This window comes from Oncorhynchus masou, unplaced genomic scaffold (genome assembly GCF_036934945.1).
Source record: "Oncorhynchus masou masou isolate Uvic2021 unplaced genomic scaffold, UVic_Omas_1.1 unplaced_scaffold_1984, whole genome shotgun sequence".
NCBI lineage: Eukaryota > Metazoa > Chordata > Actinopteri > Salmoniformes > Salmonidae > Oncorhynchus > Oncorhynchus masou.
Window position 1 is genome coordinate 19,880 of NW_027008476.1, and position 21,751 is coordinate 41,630.

The 21,751-nt window shown below is 42.9% G+C and overlaps 1 protein-coding gene across 1 annotated transcript in view; it reads left to right on the top strand.

Annotated features, from left to right (window-relative positions):
• Positions 1-2,825: 2,825 nt before the first annotated feature.
• The window catches only part of LOC135532685 (calcium and integrin-binding family member 2-like), a gene marked incomplete at its 5' end in the record, with an annotated part of 64,167 nt that continues 45,241 nt past the window's right edge, over positions 2,826-21,751 (top strand). The window contains 3 exons of the mRNA XM_064960155.1: positions 2,826-2,937; positions 16,106-16,253; positions 20,063-20,258. Coding sequence (XP_064816227.1) covers positions 2,826-2,937; positions 16,106-16,253; positions 20,063-20,258 — 456 coding nt within the window. The remainder of the gene's footprint in view (positions 2,938-16,105; positions 16,254-20,062; positions 20,259-21,751) is intronic.

Genomic DNA, 21,751 nt, shown 5'->3' on the forward strand with positions numbered 1-21,751 from the left:
ACGTTGTAATTAGGGTCAATAGAAAACCCTATTACGCATTCCTACTCCTGTCTCCCGATCCCTTTATACCGACGTGATGAATCACTTAATGTCAATAGAAAACCCTATTACGCATTCCTACGCCTGTCTCCCGATCCCTTTATACCGACGTGATGAATCACTTAATGTCAATAGAAAACCCTATTACGCATTCCTACGCCTGTCTCCCGATCCCTTTATACCGACGTGATGAATCACTTAATGTCAATAGAAAACCCTATTACGCATTCCTACACCTGTCTCCCGATCCCTTTATACCGACGTGATGAATCACTTAATTAATGTCAATAAAATGACTTATGTTTCAAATGTTGGTGTACAGCCCCTTTAAATGACAGTTGTTGTTTTTTACCACATAAATCTGACAATTAATATTTACTTCCGATTTTTTTTTTTTTAACAAAATTATATTTCAATCAACTTGTGGTTAATCAGCTTTTTACTACTGATGTAGATTGTACTTGGAAAAAAGCTGTACGTTATTTGAGGGATGATATATATTTAAGTTTTTACAGAACATGCAAATGAACTATATTACTAAAATCGGTAATTCTTTAACATTATCAACATGTCTGATGATGTTTTGACACTAATGAAGTGTACGATGCATTCAAAAAGTATTCCGACCCTTTTCCTTATTCCACAATTTGTTTACGTTACAGCCTTATTCTTAAAAGGATACACCCCCCTCCCCCCTCCCCGCCCCCACCCCATCAATCTACACACAATATACCCAATCAAGCTGTAGAAACATCTCAGGGATGATCAAGGTAAACCGGATGCATCTGAGCTCAATATACACACAATATACACACAATATACACACAATATACACACAATATACCCAATCAAGCTGTAGAAACATCTCAGGGATGATCAAGGTAAACCGGATGCATCTGAGCTCAATATACACACAATATACACACAATATACACACAATATACCCAATCAAGCTGTAGAAACATCTCAACGATGATCAAGGTAAACCGGATGCATCTGAGCTCAATTTCGAATCTCATCATAGCAAAGGGTCTGAATACTTATGTAAATAAGGTATTTCTGTCTTTTTAATTTAGACATTTGCAAGAAATTAAAAAAAAAAAAAACAGTTTTCACTAAATTAAGGTTAAATAAAAAATATATAAATCAAATCTACACACAATAACCCATAATGACAGGATCTTATTTACATTTGACCTTTATATAACTAGTCAGTTAAGAACAAATTCTTATTTGCAATGACGGCCTACACCGGGACAAACCCTAACGCAGACGACGCTGGGCCAATTGTGCACCGCCCTATGGGACTCCCAATCACGGCCGGTTGTGAAACAGCCTGGAATCAAACCAGGGTCTGTAGTGACGACCCTAGCACTGAGATGCAGTACCTTAAACCGATGCACCACACGGGAGGATTATTAGGAGTATTTAAATATATATGTATATATTTTAGAATAAGTCTGTAACGTAACAAAATGTGGAAAAAGTCAAGGGGTCTGAATACTTTACGAATACTTTATGAATAATTTGTGAATACTTTGTGAATACTTCATGAATACTTCATGAATACTTCATGAATACTTTGTGAATACTTTATGAATACTTTCTAAATACTTTGTGAATACTTTATGAATACCTTCTAAATACTTTGTGAATACTTTGTGAATACTTTATGAATACCTTCTAAATACTTTGTGAATACTTTATGAATACATTCTAAATACTTTATGAATACTTTGTGAATACTTTATGTTTTGCTATGATTATTCTTTTTCCCAATAGTTTCTTCTCTGGGTCGTAATATATATATGTATATATTTTAGAATAAGTCTGTAATGTAACAAAATGTGGAAAAAGTCAAGGGGTCTGAATACTTTATGAATACTTTATGAATACTTTGTGAATACTTTATGAATACCTTCTAAATACTTTGTGAATACTTCATGAATACTTTATGAATACTTTATGAATACTTTGAATACTTTGTGAATACTTTATGAATACTTCATGAATACTTTATGAATACTTTATGAATACTTTATGAATACTTCATGAATACTTTGTGAATACTTTATGAATACTTCATGAATACTTTGTGAATACTTCATGAATACTTTATGAATACCTTCTAAATACTTTGTGAATACTTTATGAATACTTCATGAATACTTTATGAATACTTTGTGAATACTTCATGAATACTTTATGTTTTGCTATGATTGTTGTTTTCCCCAATAGTTTCTTCTCTGGGTCGAAATGACCCCCAGTTGGTAATATGTAAAATGTGTTGGTAGTATGAAAGGGGTTTAAACATCCCAGCTCCATGACAGTACAAGGTGCTTACCTCAGAGAATTAAAGAAAATTGGCTCGAAAAATGTAAGTTTGTCAAGATGTTTTCAGACCTCAAAATGTGTCAGGAATGTGTGAGAAAAGCCCACGTCCCAGTCCATCTGTTGTGTAGATATGTTTCGTGTTTCAATCTAAAATTAATGGAAAAGATAAGCACCATAGACTGTATGCGAATATATTTATGACTGATTGAGTCGACTGTACTGACGCTAGACCTCTGCATACGATGTCCATAATGGCTCTTCATTTCTCTAAGCCCGGTCCCAGATCTGTTTTTGTGGTCGTACAGCTAACTCTTACGGTTATCGTCATGACAGCACAAACAGAATCTTGGACCAGGTTAAACCACTCCTTGCCGTGTAAAACAAAAGAGCCAAAACCCCATAGGGTTATGTGTGTGGATGCTTCCTGACCTTCTCCTGCCTGTGTGTCCTAGGTTACATGGGAGATTCCACGAGCTGGCTCCTCACCTAGTACCACTGGACTACACCAACCAGCCTGACATTAGACTCCCCCTGGCGCTCATCGTCAGCATGCCAGAACTAAAGGTATCTGGTTCTGGGGGGGGGGTTGTTGTTGTTGTTATTGATACTCGTTTGGTGTTAATGTCAGTTAAGTGTAAATATTTAGCTTCTTAATAAATTGAACTTTAAAGTTCACACTTAAATGATATGTTCTTCAGAGTTTTCTGACCAGCTGCGAAGATATTTAATACACACCACCTGTATGTGTTATGAGCTGGTAAATCTCATGTAGAACTCATCTCTTTAGTCCTCTGTTCAATGTTATTGTAAGACATTAAGCTTATAAGCGTGACTTGTTCTAGCCAACCCTACAGTGAGGTGATATGGGCCAGTAGATAGTTGCTTGGTAACAGTGAGGTGAAATGAGCCAGTAGATAGTTGCTTGGTAACAGGGAGGTGATATGGGCCAGTAGATAGTTGCTTGGTAACAGTGAGGTGAAATGGGCCAGTAGATAGTTGCTTGGTAACAGGGAGGTGATATGGGCCAGTAGATAGTTGCTTGGTAACAGTGAGGTGATATGGGCCAGTAGATAGTTGCTTAGTAACAGGGAGGTGATATGGGCCAGTAGATAGTTGCTTGGTAACAGGGAGGTGATATGGGCCAGTAGATAGTTGCTTGGTAACAGGAAGGTGATATTGGCCAGTAGATAGTTGTTGGTTACAGGAAGGTGATATTGGCCAGTAGATAGTTGCTTGGTAACAGGGAGGTAATATGGAGCAGTAGATAGTTGATTAGTAACAGGGAGGTAATATGGGCCAGTAGATAGTTGCTTGGTAACAGGGAAGTGATATGGGCCAGTAAATAATTGCTTGGTAACAGGGAGGTAATATGGAGCAGTAGATAGTTGCTTGGTAACAGGGAGGTAATATGGAGCAGTAGATAGTTGCTTGGTAACAGGGAGGTAATATGGAGCAGTAGATAGTTGCTTGGTTACAGGGTGGTAATATGGAGCAGTAGATAGTTGCTTGGTAACAGGGAGGTAATATGGAGCAGTAGATAGTTGCTTGGTAACAGGGAGGTGAGTAGATAGTTGCTTGGTTACAGGGAGGTAAATGGAGCAGTAGATAGTTGCTTGGTAACAGGGAGGTAATATGGAGTAGTAGATAGTTGCTTGGTAACAGGGAGGTAATATGGAGTAGTAGATAGTTGCTTGGTTACAGGGAGGTAATATGGAGCAGTAGATAGTTGCTTGGTAACAGGGAGGTAATATGGAGCAGTAGATAGTTGCTTAGTTACAGGGAGGTAATATGGAGCAGTAGATAGTTGCTTGGTTACAGGGAGGTAATATGGAGCAGTAGATAGTTGCTTGGTAACAGGGAGGTAATATGGAGCAGTAGATAGTTGCTTGGTTACAGGGAGGTAATATGGAGCAGTAGATAGTTGCTTGGTTACAGGGAGGTAATATAGAGCAGTAGATAGTTGCTTGGTTACAGGGAGGTAATATGGAGCAGTAGATAGTTGCTTGGTTACAGGGAGGTAATATGGAGCAGTAGATAGTTGCTTGGTTACAGGGAGGTAATATGGAGCAGTAGATAGTTGCTTGGTTACAGGGAGGTAATATGGAGCAGTAGATAGTTGCTTGGTTACAGGGAGGTAATATGGAGCAGTAGATAGTTGCTTGGTTACAGGGAGGTAATATGGAGCAGTAGATAGTTGCTTGGTTACAGGGAGGTAATATGGAGCAGTAGATAGTTGCTTGGTTACAGGGAGGTAATATGGAGCAGTAGATAGTTGCTTGGTTACAGGGAGGTAATATGGAGCAGTAGATAGTTGCTTGGTTACAGGGAGGTAATATGGAGCAGTAGATAGTTGCTTGGTTACAGGGAGGTAATATGGAGCAGTAGATAGTTGCTTGGTTACAGGGAGGTAATATGGAGCAGTAGATAGTTGCTTGGTTACAGGGAGGTAATATGGAGCAGTAGATAGTTGCTTGGTTACAGGGAGGTAATATGGAGCAGTAGATAGTTGCTTGGTTACAGGGAGGTAATATGGAGCAGTAGATAGTTGCTTGGTTACAGGGAGGTAATGTGGAGCAGTAGATAGTTGCTTGGTTACAGGGAGGTAATATGGAGCAGTAGATAGTTGCTTGGTTACAGGGAGGTAATGTGGAGCAGTAGATAGTTGCTTGGTTACAGGGAGGTAATATGGAGCAGTAGATAGTTGCTTGGTTACAGGGAGGTAATATGGAGCAGTAGATAGTTGCTTGGTTACAGGGAGGTAATATGGAGCAGTAGATAGTTGCTTGGTAACAGGGAGGTAATATGGAGCAGTAGATAGTTGCTTGGTTACAGGGAGGTAATATGGAGCAGTAGATAGTTGCTTGGTTACAGGGAGGTAATGTGGAGCAGTAGATAGTTGCTTGGTTACAGGGAGGTAATGTGGAGCAGTAGATAGTTGCTTGGTTACAGGGAGGTAATATGGAGCAGTAGATAGTTGCTTGGTTACAGGGAGGTAATATGGAGCAGTAGATAGTTGCTTGGTTACAGGGAGGTAATGTGGAGCAGTAGATAGTTGCTTGGTAACAGGGAGGTAATATGGAGCAGTAGATAGTTGCTTGGTTACAGGGAGGTAATGTGGAGCAGTAGATAGTTGCTTGGTTACAGGGAGGTAATGTGGAGCAGTAGATAGTTGCTTGGTTACAGGGAGGTAATATGGAGCAGTAGATAGTTGCTTGTTTACAGGGAGGTAATGTGGAGCAGTAGATAGTTGCTTGGTTACAGGGAGGTAATGTGGAGCAGTAGATAGTTGCTTGGTTACAGGGAGGATTCATGTGATCGTTACTACTGATGTGTTATGGCTGTTTCCTGGTGAGCAGCATTCCATTCAACCTCTGCTGACTCAACCTCGATTGTGATTAGTCAGCCTCAATATGTCTCCATCCCCTCCCTCCTTCCCTCCCTCTCTCTCTCTCTCTCTCCCTCCCTCCCTCCCTCCCTCCCTCCCTCCCTCCCTCCCTCCCTCCCTCCCTCCCTCCCTCCCTCCCTCCCTCCCTCCCTCCCTCCCTCCCTCCCTCCATCCCCCTCTCTCCCTTCCCCTTCCCCTCCCTCCCCCTCCCTCCCCCTCCCTCCCTCCCTCCCTCTCTCCCTTCCCTTCCCTCCCTCCCTCCCTCCCTCCCTCCCTCCCTCCCTCCCTCCCTCCCTCCCTCCCTCCTTCCTTCCCCTCCATCCCCCCCCTCCCTCTCTCCCTTCCCTTCCCTCCCTCCCTCCCTCCATCCCCTCCCTCCCTCTCTCCCTTCCCCTCCCTCCCTAGCCCCTCCCTCCTTCCCTCCCTCCCTCCCTTTCCCTTCCCCCTCCCTCCCTCCCCTCCCTCCCTCCCTCCCTCCCTCCCTCCCTCCCTCCCTCCCTCCTTCCCTTCCGTCCCTCCCTCCCTCCCTCCATCCCCTCCCTCCCTCCCTCTCTCCCTTCCCTTCCCTCCCTCCCTCCTCCCTCCCTCCCTCCCTCCCTCCCTCCCTCCCTCCCTCCAGATAACTCCCTCCCTCCCTTCCCTCCCTCCCCTCTCCCTTCCCTTCCCTCCCTCCCTCCCTCCCTCTCTCCCTTCCCTTCCCTCCCTCCCTCCCTCCCTCCATCCCCTCCCTCCCTCCCTTCCCCTCCCTCCCTCCCTCCATCCCCTCCCCTCCCTCCCTCTCTCCCTCCCTCCCTCCCTCCCTCCCTCCCTCCATCCCTCCCTCCAGCTAGCCCAGCAGTGCACAGCCCAGTTACCAGAGCCCACACAGACAGACAGGGTCATTTAAACAGAGGAGAGAGAGAACAGGGACTCAGTCTGTGGTGATATTGTTGAGTCATCATGTCTCTTATTTGTCTTGCGTTGTCCGATCGGTCGTTTGAGTTCTTCTTTTAATAAATCATGATCTGTAATCACGCAGTGCTCAGTAAACACACTGTAGAACATTGGTTGAGCTACCGTTGCAGCATACTGTTGGGAGCATAAGTCAGTCTTTATATAACAAATGTTGTATGGCTTTTCCAATACAGATAACATCAGAGCCTAGCGAACCACTTACAACAGACCCAACAACACCAGTCCATTCCACTTACAACAGACCCAACAACACCAGTCCATTCCACTTACAACAGACCCAACAATACCGGTCCATTCCACTTACAACAGACCCAACAACACCAGTCCATTCCACTTACAACAGACCCAACAACACCAGTCCATTCCACTTACAACAGACCCAACAATACCAGTCCATTCCACTTACAACAGACCCAACAACACCAGTCAATTCCACTTACAACAAACCCAACAATACCAGTCCATTCCACTTACAACAGACCCAACAACACCAGTCAATTCCACTTACAACAAACCCAACAATACCAGTCCATTCCACTTACAACAGACCCAACAACACCAGTCCATTCCACTTACAACAGACCCAACAACACCAGTCCATTCCACTTACAACAGACCCAACAACACCAGTCAATTCCACTTACAACAAACCCAACAATACCAGTCCATTCCACTTACAACAGACCCAACAACACCAGTCCATTCCACTTACAACAGACCCAACAACACCAGCCCATTCCACTTACAACAGACCCAACAACACCAGTCCATTCCACTTACAACAGACCGAACAACACCAGTCCATTCCACTTACAACAGACCCAACAACACCAGTCAATTCCACTTACAACAAACCCAACAATACCAGTCCATTCCACTTACAACAGACCCAACAACACCAGTCAATTCCACTTACAACAGACCCAACAACACCAGTCCATTCCACTTACAACAGACCCAACAACACCAGTCCATTCCACTTACAACAGACCCAACAACACCAGTCAATTCCACTTACAACAGACCCAACAATACCAGTCCATTCCACTTACAACAGACCCAACAACACCAGTCAATTCCACTTACAACAGACCCAACAACACAAGTCCATTCCACTTATACAACAGACCCAACAACACCAGTCCATTCCACTTACAACAGACCCAACAACACCAGTCAATTCCACTTACAACAGACCCAACAACACCAGTCCATTCCACTTACAACAGACCCAACAACACCAGTCCATTCCACTTACAACAGACCCAACAACACCAGTCAATTCCACTTACAACAGACCCAACAACACCAGTCAATTCCACTTACAACAGACCCAACAACACCAGTCCATTCCACTTACAACAGACCCAACAACACCGGTCCATTCCACTTACAACAGACCCAACAACACCAGTCCATTCCACTTACAACAAACCCAACAATACCAGTCCATTCCACTTACAACAGAACCAACAACACCGGTCCATTCCACTTACAACAGATCCAACAACACCAGTCCATTCCTCTTACAACAGACCCAACAACACCAGTCCACTTACAACAGACCCAACAACACCAGTCCATTCCACTTATACAACAGACCCAACAACACCGGTCCATTCCACTTACAACAGACCCAACAACACGAGTCCATTCCACTTATACAACAGACCCAACAACACCTGTCCATTCAACTTATAACAGACCCAACAACACCAGTCCATTCCACTTACAGCAGACCCAACAACACCAGTCGATTCCACTTACAACAGACCCAACAACACCAGTCCAGATGTGTCCCCTTGGGGCGTGGCACCACCTATAACTCAAAAAGAACACGTTATTCAAATGTAAGTACACGTCTCTAGTCAATGTCTCTACACCAAAACAAACTTAATTGGAACTGAGTTAGCTCCAAAGTAAGAGGTCAAGGTCTGATTGGTCCCCGGCGCCCATATCGGTGGCCATCTTAGGTCGTATCGGTATGTCGCTAATGTCTCAGCCTCTGAGTATCACAGAAACACAACGCTTTGAATTAATAGCAGACTAATGTTGTTAACATTTGGAGATGGGTGAAATTGATCAGAATCTCAACAGAAACACAAATGTCTATTTTGAAACATCAATTTTGACTATAAATCTGTGAGCAGTTAAAAAATATATGCTTATTTTGGGAGATTTGTCATTTACCAATTTTGGTTGTAAAATGACGCCAGTTGGTGCTTTTGGGGTTTAAAAGGCTTTTAAGATGATTGAGGGCAATTCCACGGTAACAGAATGATGCTGAGACTCAATGTAATTCCACGGTAACAGAATGGTGCTGAGACTCAATGTAATTCCACGGTAACAGAATGGTGCTGAGACTCAATGTAATTCCACGGTAACAGAATGGTGCTGAGACTCAATGTAATTCCACGGTAACAGAATGGTGCTGAGACTCAATGTAATTCCACGGTAACAGAATGGTGCTGAGACTCAACGTAATTCCGCGGTAACAGAATGATGCTGAGACTCAATGTATGTCAAACTCAAAAACAATGATTGCAAAGTTAAACAAACCATGCAACTTTATGCACAAGGATGACTTTTAACAACTTCCATAGAAAATATGACAAATAAACACCTTCACTTGAACCGCGCAGATGCAAATTTTGGTAACAGAATGACGGTTTGTGCTGTTGGCGCCGTCATTCTGTTAGCAAACTTGGCATCTGCAGTGTGTGATGTCTGGGGCTGTTGTGTCACCTACTGACCTCGTGGAGATCTGTTATAGTGGGACAATCAAGTAGATCAATCAATCAAATGTATGTATAAAGCCCTTCTTACATCAGCTGATATCTCAAAGTGCTGTACAGAAACCCAGGCTAAAACCCCAAACAGCAAGCAATGCAGGTGTAGAAGCACAGTGGCTAGGAGAAACTCCCTAGAAAGGCAGGAACCTAGGAAGAAAACTAGAGAGGAACCAGGCCATGAGGGGTGGCCAGTCCTTTCCTGGCTGTGCCGGGTGGAGATTATAACCGAACATGGCCAAGATGTTCAAATGTTCATAGATGACCAGCAGGGTCAAATAATGATAATCACAGTGGCTGTCAAGGGTGCAACAGGTCAGCACCTCAGGTGTAAATGTCAGATGGCTTTTTATTGCCGATCATTGAGAGTATCTCTACCGCTCCTGCTGTCTCCAGAGAGTTGAAAACAGCAGGCCTGGGACAGGGAGCACGTCCGGTGAACAGCTCAGGGTTCCATAGCCAATCATTGAGAGTATCTCTACCGCCCCTGCTGTCTCCAGAGAGTTGAAAACAGCAGGCCTGGGACAGGGAGCACGTCCGGTGAACAGCTCAGGGTTCCATAGCCAATCATTGAGAGTATCTCTACCACTTCTGCTGTCTCTAGAAAACAGCAGGTCTGGGACAGGTAACATGTCCGGTGAACAGGTCAGGGTTCCATAGCTGCAGGCAGAACAGTTGAAACTGGAGCAGCAGCACGGCCAGGTGGACTGGGGACAGCAAGGAGTCATCAGGCTAGGTAGTCCTGAGGCATGGTCCTAGGGCTCAGGTCCTCCGAGAGAGAGAAAGAAAGAAAGACAGTAGGAAAGAAAGACAGAGAAAAAAGAGAGAAAGAGAGAGAAAAGAGAGAGAAAGGGAGAGAGAATTAGAGAGAGAATACTTAAATTCACACAGGACTCCGGATAAGACAGGAGAAATACTCCAGATATAACAAACTGACCCTAGCCCCCCGACACATAAACTACTGCAGCATAAATACTGGAGGCTGAGATACAGTGCCTTGCGAAAGTATTCGGCCCCCTTGAACTTTGCAACCTTTTGCCACATTTCAGGCTTCAAACATAAAGATATAAAACTGTATTTTTTTGTGAAGAATCAACAACAAGTGGGACACAATCATGAAGTGGAACGACATTTATTGGATATTTCAAACTTTTTTAACAAATCAAAAACTGAAAATTGGGCGTGCAAAATTATTCAGCCCCTTTACTTTCAGTGCAGCAAACTCTCTCCAGAAGTTCAGTGAGGATCTCTGAATGATCCAATGTTGACCTAAATGACTAATGATGATAAATACAATCCACCTGTGTGTAATCAAGTCTCCGTATAAATGCACCTGCACTGTGATAGTCTCAGAGGTCCGTTAAAAGCGCAGAGAGCATCATGAAGAACAAGGAACACACCAGGCAGGTCCGAGATACTGTTGTGAAGAAGTTTAAAGCCGGATTTGGATACAGAAAGAATTCCCAAGCTTTAAACATCCCAAGGAGCACTGTGCAAGCGATAATATTGAAATGGAAGGAGTATCAGACCACTGCAAATCTACCAAGACCTGGCCGTCCCTCTAAACTTTCAGCTCATACAAGGAGAAGACTGTTCAGAGATGCAGCCAAGAGGCCCATGATCACACTGGATGAACTGCAGAGATCTACAGCTGAGGTGGGAGACTCTGTCCATAGGACAACAATCAGTCGTATATTGCACAAATCTGGCCTTTATGGAAGAGTGGCAAGAAGAAAGCCATTTCTTAAAGATATCCATAAAAAGTGTTGTTTAAAGTTTGCCACAAGCCACCTGGGAGACACACCAAACATGTGAAGAAGGTGCTCTGCTCAGATGAAACCAAAATTGAACTTTTTGGCAACAATGCAAAATGTTATGTTTGGCGTAAAAGCAACACAGCTCATCACCCTGAACACACCATCCCCACTGTCAAACATGGTGGTGGCAGCATCATGGTTTGGGCCTGCTTTTCTTCAGCAGGGACAGGGATGATGGTTAAAATTGATGGGAAGATGGATGGAGCCAAATACAGGACCATTCTGGAAGAAAACCTGATGGAGTTTGCAAAAGACCTGAGACTGGGACGGAGATTTGTCTTCCAACAAGACAATGATCCAAAACATAAAGCAAAATCTACAATGGAATGGTTCAAAAATAAACATATCCAGGTGTTAGAATGGCCAAGTCAAAGTCCAGACCTGAATCCAATCGAGAATCTGTGGAAAGAACTGAAAACTGCTGTTCACAAATGCTCTCCATCCAACCTCACTGAGCTCGAGCTGTTTTGCAAGGAGGAATGGGAAAAAATTTCAGTCTCTCGATGTGCGAAACTGATGGAGACATACCCCAAGCGACTTACAGCTGTAATCGCAGCAAAAGGTGGCGCTACAAAGTATTAACTTAAGGGGGCTGAATAATTTTGCACGCCCAATTTTTCAGTTTTTGATTTGTTAAAAAAGTTTGAAATATCCAATAAATGTCGTTCCACTTCATGATTGTGTCCCACTTGTTGTTGATTCTTCACAAAAAATACAGTTTTATATCTTTATGTTTGATGCCTGAAATGTGGCAAAAGGTCGCAAAGTTCAAGGGGGCCGAATACTTTCGCAAGGCACTGTAGGAGGTGTCGGGAGACACTGTGGCCCCATCCGACAATACCCCCAAACAGGGCCAAACAGGCAGGATATAACCCCACCCGCTTTGCCAAAGCATAACCCCCCACACCACTAGAGGGATATCTTCAAACACCAACTTAACATCCTGAGACAAGGCCGAGTATAGCCCACAAAGATCTCCGCCACGGCACAACCCAAGGGGGGGCTCCAACCCGGACAGGAAGATCACGCTAGTGACTCAACCCACTTAAGTGACGCACCACTCCTAGGGACAGTTAGAGGCAGAGTATCCCAGTGGAGAGAGGGGAACCGATCAGGCAGAGACAGCAAGGGCGGTTTGTTGCTCCAGTGCTTTTCCATTCACCTTCACACTCCTGGGCCAGACTACACTCAATCATATGACCCACTGAAGAGCTGAGTCTTCAATAATGACTTAAAGGTTGAGACCGAGTTTGCGTCTCTCACGTGGATAGGCAGACCATTCCATAAAAATGTAGATCTATAGGAGAAAGCCCTGCCTCCAGCTGTTTGCTTAGAAATTCTAGGGACAATTAGAAGGCCTGCGTCTTGTGACCGTAGCGTACGTGTAGGTATGTACAGCAGGACCAAATCGGAAAGCTAGGTAAGAGCAAGCCCATGTAATGCTTTGTAGGTTAGCAGTAAAACCTTGAAATCAGCCCTTGCCTTGACAGGAAGCCAGTGTAGGGAGGCTAGGCACTGGAGTAATATGATCAAATTTTTGGGTTCTAGTCAAGATTCTAGCAGCCGTATTTAGCACTAACTGAAGTTTATTTAGTGCTTTATCCGGGTCGCCGGAAAGTAGAGGATTGCAGTAGTCTAACCTGGAAGTGACAAAAGCATGAATTAATTTTTCTGCATCATTTTTGGACTGAAAGTTTCTGATTTTTGCAATGTTACGTAGATGGAAAAAAGCTGTCCTTGAAACAGTCTTGATATGTTCGTCAAAAGAGAGATCAAGGTCCAGAGTAACGCCGAGGTCCTTCACAGTTTTATTTGAGACGACTGTACATCCATCAAGATTAATTGTCAGATCCATCAGAAGATCTTTTTGTTTCTTGGGACCTAGAACAAGCATCTCTGTTTTGTCAGAGTTTAAAAATAGAACATTTGCAGCCAACCACTTCCTTATGTCTGAAACACAGGCTTCCAGGGAGGGCAATTTTGGGGCTTCACCATGTTTTATTGAAATGTACAGCTGTGTGTCATCCGCATAGCAGTGAAAGTTAACATTATGTTTCCGAATGACATCACCAAGAGGTAAAATATATAGTGAAAACAATAGTGGTCCTAAAACGGAGCCTTGAGGAACACCGAAATGTACAGTTGATTTGTCAGAGGACAAACCATCCACAGAGACAAACTGATATCTTTCCAACAGATAAGATATAAACCAGGCCAGAACTCTAAACCAGGCCAGTCTGTGTAGACTAATTTGGGTTTCCAATCTCTCCAAAAGTATGTGGTGATCGATGGTATCAAAAGCAGCACTAAGGTCTAGGAGCACGAGGACAGATGCAGAGTCTCGGTCTGACGCCATTAAAAGGTAATTTACCACCTTCACAAGTGCAGTCTCAGTGCTATGATGGGGTCTAAAAACCAGACTGAAGCGTTTCGTATACATTGTTTGTCTTCAGGACGGGAATGCGTTGCTGTGCAACAGCTTTTTCTAAAATTTTTGAGAGGAATGGAAGATTCGATATCGGCCAATAGTTTTTTTCAAGAGAGGCTTTATTACTGCCACTGTTAGTGAGTTTGGTACAGATCCGGTGGATAGAGACCCGTTTATTATGTTCCACATAAGACACAGTGGAAGGGGACGCAGGACTTTACTCTGCATCTATTTACATCACCGTCATGGTTGAGACTCCATATTCCTCTTAGTAGTACCTGTAGCATGATTTACTACAATACCCATAATGCACTGTATAAGGTACTGACTCACTCATGATGTACTACAACATGCATAATGCCCTGTATACAGTACTGACTCACTCATGATGTACTACAATACCCATAATGCCCTGTATACAGTACTGACTCACACATGATGTACTACAACACCCATAATGCCCTGTGTACAGTACTGACTCACTCATGATCTACTACAATACCCATAATGCCCTGTATACAGTACTGACTCACTCATGATCTACTACAATACCCATAATGCCCTGTATACAGTACTGACTCACTCATGATCTACTACAATACCCATAATTCCCTGTATACAGTACTGACTCACTCATGATCTACTACAATACCCATAATGCCCTGTATACAGTACTGACTCACTCATGATCTACTACAATACCCATAATGCCCTGTATACAGTACTGACTCACTCATGATCTACTACAATACCCATAATGCCCTGTATACAGTACTGACTCACTCATGATCTACTACAATACCCATAATGCCCTGTATACAGTACTGACTCACTCATGATCTACTACAATACCCATAATGCCCCTGTATACAGTACTGACTCACTCATGATCTACTACATTACCCATAATGCCCTGTGTACAGTACTGACTCACTCATGATCTACTACAATACCCATAATGCCCTGTATACAGTACTGACTCACTCATGATCTACTACAATACCCATAATGCCCTGTATACAGTACTGACTCACTCATGATCTAATACAATACCCATAATGCCCTGAATACAGTACTGACTCACTCATGATCTACTACAATACCCATAATTCCCTATATACAGTACTGACTCACTCATGATCTACTACAACACCCATAATGCCCTGTATACAGTACTGACTCACTCATGATCTACTACAATACCCATAATGCCCTATATACAGTACTGACTCACTCATGATCTACTACAACACCCATAATGCCCTGTATACAGTACTGACTCACTCATGATCTACTACAATACCCATAATGCCCTATATACAGTACTGACTCACTCATGATGTACTACAATACCCATAATGCCCTGTATACAGTACTGACTCACTCATGATGTACTACAACACGCATAATTCCCTGTATACAGTACTGACTCACTCATGATGTACTACAATACCCATAATGCCCTGTTTACAGTACTGACTCACTCATGATGTACTACAATACCCATAATGCCCTGTATACAGTACTGACTCACTCATGATCTACTACAATACCCATAATGCCCTGTATACAGTACTGACTCACTCATGATCTACTACAATACCCATAATGCCCTGTGTACAGTACTGACTCACTCATGATCTACTACAATACCCATAATGCCCTGTATACAGTACTGACTCACTCATGATCTACTACAATACCCATAATGCCCTGTATACAGTACTGACTCACTCATGATCTAATACAATACCCATAATGCCCTGTATACAGTACTGACTCACTCATGATCTTCTACAATACCCATAATTCCCTATATACAGTACTGACTCACTCATGATCTACTACAACACCCATAATGCCCTGTATACAGTACTGACTCACTCATGATCTACTACAATACCCATAATGCCCTGTATACAGTACTGACTCACTCATGATGGACTACAATACCCATAATGCCCTGTACACAGTAGTGACTCACTCATGATGTACTACAACACCCATAATGCCCTGTATACAGTACTGACTCACTCATGATCTACTACAATACCCATAATGCCCTGTACACAGTAGTGACTCACTCATGATGTACTACAACACCCATAATGCCCTATATACAGTAGTGACTCACTCATGATGTACTACAACACCCATAATGCCCTGTATACAGTACTGACTCACTCATGATCTACTACAACACGCATAATTCCCTGTATACAGTACTGACTCACTCATGATGTACTACAATACCCATAATGCCCTGTACACAGTAGTGACTCACTCATGATGTACTACACTACCCATAATGCCCTGTACACAGTAGTGATTGTTCCTGTCCCTCTGCTCCTTCTTACAGGAGAACCCGTTCAGAAACCGCATGGTGGAAGTCTTCTCTGAGGACGGACAAGGCAACTTGAGCTTCAATGACTTTGTAGACATGTTCTCTGCTCTCTGCGAAACGGCCCCACGAGAACTGAAGACCATATATGCTTTTAAAATCTATGGTTAGTACTGGTTAGTACTGGTTAGTACTGAGTAGACTAGTATATCTCCTATGGTTAGTACTGGTTAGTACTGGTTAGTACTGAGTAGACTAGTATGTCTCCTATGGTTAGTATGGGTTAGTACTGGTTAGTACGGGTTAGTACTGGTTAGTACTGTGTAGACTAGTATGTCTCCTATGGTTAGTACGGGTTAGTACTGTGTAGACTAGTATGTCTCCTATGGTTAGTACTGGTTAGTACTGGTTAGTACTGAGTAGACTACTATGGTTAGTACTGGTTAGTACTGGTTAGTACTGAGTAGACTACTATGGTTAGTACTGGTTAGTACTGGTTAGTACTGGTTAGTACTGAGTAGACTACTATGGTTAGTACTGGTTAGTACTGAGTAGACTAGTATGTCTCCTATGGTTAGTACTGGTTAGTACTGGTTAGTACTGAGTAGACTAGTATGTCTCCTATGGTTAGTACTGGTTAGTACTGTGTAGACTAGTATGTCTCCTATGGTTAGTACTGGTTAGTACTGAGTAGACTAGTATGTCTCCTATGGTTAGTACTGGTTAGTACTGAGTAGACTAGTATGTCTCCTATGGTTAGTACTGGTTAGTACTGGTTAGTACTGAGTAGACTAGTATGTCTCATATAGTTAGTACTGGTTAGTACTGAGTAGACTAGTATGTCTCCTATGGTTAGTCTCCTATGGTTAGTACTGGTTAGTACTGGTTAGTACTGGTTAGTACTGAGTAGACTAGTATGTCTCCTATGGTTAGTACTGGTTAGTACTGGTTAGTACTGAGTAGACTAGTATGTCTCCTATGGTTGGTACTGGTTAGTACTGGTTAGTACTGGTTAGTACTGAGTAGACTAGTATGTCTCCTATGGTTAGTACTGGTTAGTACTGGTTAGTACTGAGTAGACTAGTATGTCTCCTATGGTTAGTACTGGTTAGTACTGAGTAGACTAGTATGTCTCCTATGGTTAGTACTGGTTAGTACTGTGTAGACTAGTATGTCTCATATAGTTAGTACTGGTTAGTACTGGTTCGTACTGAGTAGACTAGTATGTCTCCTATGGTTAGTACTGGTTAGTACTGGTTAGTACTGGTTAGTACTGAGTAGACTAGTATGTCTCCTATGGTTAGTACTGGTTAGTACTGGTTAGTACTGAGTAGACTAGTATGTCTCCTATGGTTAGTACTGGTTAGTACTGGTTAGTACTGAGTAGACTAGTATGTCTCCTATGGTTAGTACTGGTTAGTACTGGTTAGTACTGAGTAGACTAGTATGTCTCCTATGGTTAGTACTGTGTAGACTAGTATGTCTCCTATGGTTAGTACTGGTTAGTACTGAGTAGACTAGTATGTCTCCTATGGTTAGTACTGGTTAGTACTGGTTAGTACTGAGTAGACTAGTATGTCTCCTATGGAGTCACTGATGAGAATGTGTTTATCTGTCTGTCTGTCTGAGTGTCTGTGTGTCTGTCTGTCTGTCTTTCTGTCTGTCTGAGTGTCTGTGTGTCTGTCTGTCTTTAGGTCTGTCTGAGTGTCTGTATGTCTGTCTGTCTTTAGGTCTGTCTGTGTAGACTAGTATGTCTCCTATGGTTAGTACGGGTTAGTACTGTGTAGACTAGTATGTCTCCTATGGTTAGTACTGGTTAGTACTGGTTAGTACTGAGTAGACTACTATGGTTAGTACTGGTTAGTACTGGTTAGTACTGAGTAGACTACTATGGTTAGTACTGGTTAGTACTGGTTAGTACTGGTTAGTACTGAGTAGACTACTATGGTTAGTACTGGTTAGTACTGAGTAGACTAGTATGTCTCCTATGGTTAGTACTGGTTAGTACTGGTTAGTACTGAGTAGACTAGTATGTCTCCTATGGTTAGTACTGGTTAGTACTGTGTAGACTAGTATGTCTCCTATGGTTAGTACTGGTTAGTACTGAGTAGACTAGTATGTCTCCTATGGTTAGTACTGGTTAGTACTGAGTAGACTAGTATGTCTCCTATGGTTAGTACTGGTTAGTACTGGTTAGTACTGAGTAGACTAGTATGTCTCATATAGTTAGTACTGGTTAGTACTGAGTAGACTAGTATGTCTCCTATGGTTAGTCTCCTATGGTTAGTACTTGTTAGTACTGGTTAGTACTGGTTAGTACTGAGTAGACTAGTATGTCTCCTATGGTTAGTACTGGTTAGTACTGGTTAGTACTGAGTAGACTAGTATGTCTCCTATGGTTGGTACTGGTTAGTACTGGTTAGTACTGGTTAGTACTGAGTAGACTAGTATGTCTCCTATGGTTAGTACTGGTTAGTACTGGTTAGTACTGAGTAGACTAGTATGTCTCCTATGGTTAGTACTGGTTAGTACTGAGTAGACTAGTATGTCTCCTATGGTTAGTACTGGTTAGTACTGTGTAGACTAGTATGTCTCATATAGTTAGTACTGGTTAGTACTGGTTCGTACTGAGTAGACTAGTATGTCTCCTATGGTTAGTACTGGTTAGTACTGGTTAGTACTGGTTAGTACTGAGTAGACTAGTATGTCTCCTATGGTTAGTACTGGTTAGTACTGGTTAGTACTGAGTAGACTAGTATGTCTCCTATGGTTAGTACTGGTTAGTACTGGTTAGTACTGAGTAGACTAGTATGTCTCCTATGGTTAGTACTGGTTAGTACTGGTTAGTACTGAGTAGACTAGTATGTCTCCTATGGTTAGTACTGTGTAGACTAGTATGTCTCCTATGGTTAGTACTGGTTAGTACTGAGTAGACTAGTATGTCTCCTATGGTTAGTACTGGTTAGTACTGGTTAGTACTGAGTAGACTAGTATGTCTCCTATGGAGTCACTGATGAGAATGTGTTTATCTGTCTGTCTGTCTGAGTGTCTGTATGTCTGTCTGTCTTTAGGTCTGTCTGTCTGTCTGTCTGTCTGTCTGTCTGTCTGTCTTTAGGTCTTTAGGTCTGTCTGAGTGTCTGTCTGTCTGTCTTTAGGTCTGTCTGTCTGAGTGTCTGTCTGTCTTTAGGTCTGTCTGTCTGAGTGTCTGTGTCTGTCTGTCTGTCTGTCTGTCTGTCTGTGTGTCTGTCTGTCTGTCTGTCTGTCTTTAGGTCTGTCTGTCTGAGTGTCTGTCTGTCTGTCTGTCTGTCTGAGTGTCTGTCTGTCTGTCTTTAGGTCTGTCTGTCTGAGTGTCTGTGTGTCTGTCTGTCTGTCTGTCTTTAGGTCTGTCTGTCTGTCTTTAGGTCTGTCTGTCTGTCTGTCTGTCTTTAGGTCTGTCTGTCTGTCTGAGTGTCTGTATGTGTGTCTGTCTGATGACAACTAGGACTCTGACTCATCTCATATGTATATACTGTACTCGATACCATCTACTGTATCTTGCCTATGCTGCTCTGTACCATCACTCATTCATATATCCTTATGTACATATTCTTTATCCCCTTACACTGTGTATAAGACAGTAGATTAGGAATTGTTAGTTAGATTACTTGTTGGTTATTACTGCATTGTCGGAACTAGAAGCACAAGCATTTCGCTACACTCGCATTAACATCTGCTAACCATGTGTATGTGACAAATAAAATTTGATTTGATTTGATACTTACTCTGTTTTATCTTGCTTACTGAGTTACTTATTTAGTTATTTAGTAACTTATTTAGTGAGGCTTTTTGAATTTCTTGCGGTACATAGGCCATCAGCAAACTGCATCCAACCCGTTCTGTCCTGCGCCATTCAAACAAGTTTTGAATTTCTTCATTTCACCCATTTTAATCTCTTCATCTCATTTTGAATCTCTCTTCCTCTTTCCTGTGTGTCAGATTTTAACGTGGATAACTTCCTGTGTAAGGAGGATCTGGAGAAGACGTTGAACCGGCTGACTAAAGGAGAGCTGACCCCTGAAGAGGTCAATCTGGTCTGTAGCAAGGCCATGGAGGAGGCTGACCTCGACGGGGACAGCAAGCTCTCCTTCTCGGACTTCGAGAACATGATCTCTAAAGCTCCAGACTTTCTAAGGTAAGATGTCATGGATGAGGTCTGGTGAGTCAGGCTAGTGTATAATGTCTGGTGTGTCAGGCTAGTGTATAATGTCTGGTGAGTCAGGCTAGTGTATAATGTCTGGTGTGTCAGGCTAGTGTATAATGTCTGGTGAGTCAGGCTAGTGTATAATGTCTGGTGAGTCAGGCTAGTGTATAATGTCTGGTCAGTCAGGCTAGTGTATAATGTCTGGTGTGTCAGGCTAGTGTATAATGTCTGGTGAGTCAGGCTAGTGTATAATGTCTGGTGAGTCAGGCTATAATGTCTGGTGAGTCAGGCTAGTGTATAATGTCTGGTGAGTCAGGCTATAATGTCTGGTGAGTCAGGCTAGTGTATAATGTCTGGTGAGTCAGGCTAGTGTATAATGTCTGGTGAGTCAGGCTAGTGTATAATGTCTGGTGAGTCAGGCTAGTGTATAATGTCTGGTGAGTCAGGCTAGTGTATAATGTCTGGTGAGTCAGGCTAGTGTATAATGTCTGGTGTGTCAGGCTAGTGTATAATATCTGGTGTGTCAGGCTAGTGTATAATGTCTGGTGTGTCAGGCTAGTGTATAATGTCTGGTCAGTCAGGCTAGTGTATAATGTCTGGTGAGTCAGGCTAGTGTATAATGTCTGGTGAGTCAGGCTAGTGTATAATGTCTGGTCAGTCAGGCTAGTGTATAATGTCTGGTGAGTCAGGCTAGTGTATAATGTCTGGTGAGTCAGGCTAGTGTATAATGTCTGGTCAGTCAGGCTAGTGTATAATGTCTGGTGAGTCAGGCTAGTGTATAATGTCTGGTGTGTCAGGCTAGTGTATAATGTCTGGTGAGTCAGGCTATAATGTCTGGTGAGTCAGGCTAGTGTATAATGTCTGGTCAGTCAGGCTAGTGTATAATGTCTGGTGAGTCAGGCTAGTGTATAATGTCTGGTCAGTCAGGCTAGTGTATAATGTCTGGTGAGTCAGGCTAGTGTATAATGTCTGGTGAGTCAGGCTAGTGTATACTGTCTGGTGAGTCAGGCTAGTGTATAATGTCTGGTCAGTCAGGCTAGTGTATAATGTCTGGTGAGTCAGGCTAGTGTATAATGTCTGGTGTGTCAGGCTAGTGTATAATGTCTGGTGAGTCAGGCTATAATGTCTGGTGAGTCAGGCTAGTGTATAATGTCTGGTCAGTCAGGCTAGTGTATAATGTCTGGTGAGTCAGGCTAGTGTATAATGTCTGGTCAGTCAGGCTAGTGTATAATGTCTGGTGAGTCAGGCTAGTGTATAATGTCTGGTGAGTCAGGCTAGTGTATACTGTCTGGTGAGTCAGGCTATAATGTCTGGTGAGTCAGGCTATAATGTCTGGTGAGTCAGGCTATAATGTCTGGTGAGTCAGGCTAGTGTATAATGTCTGGTCAGTCAGGCTAGTGTATAATGTCTGGTGAGTCAGGCTAGTGTATAATGTCTGGTCAGTCAGGCTAGTGTATAATGTCTGGTGAGTCAGGCTAGTGTAT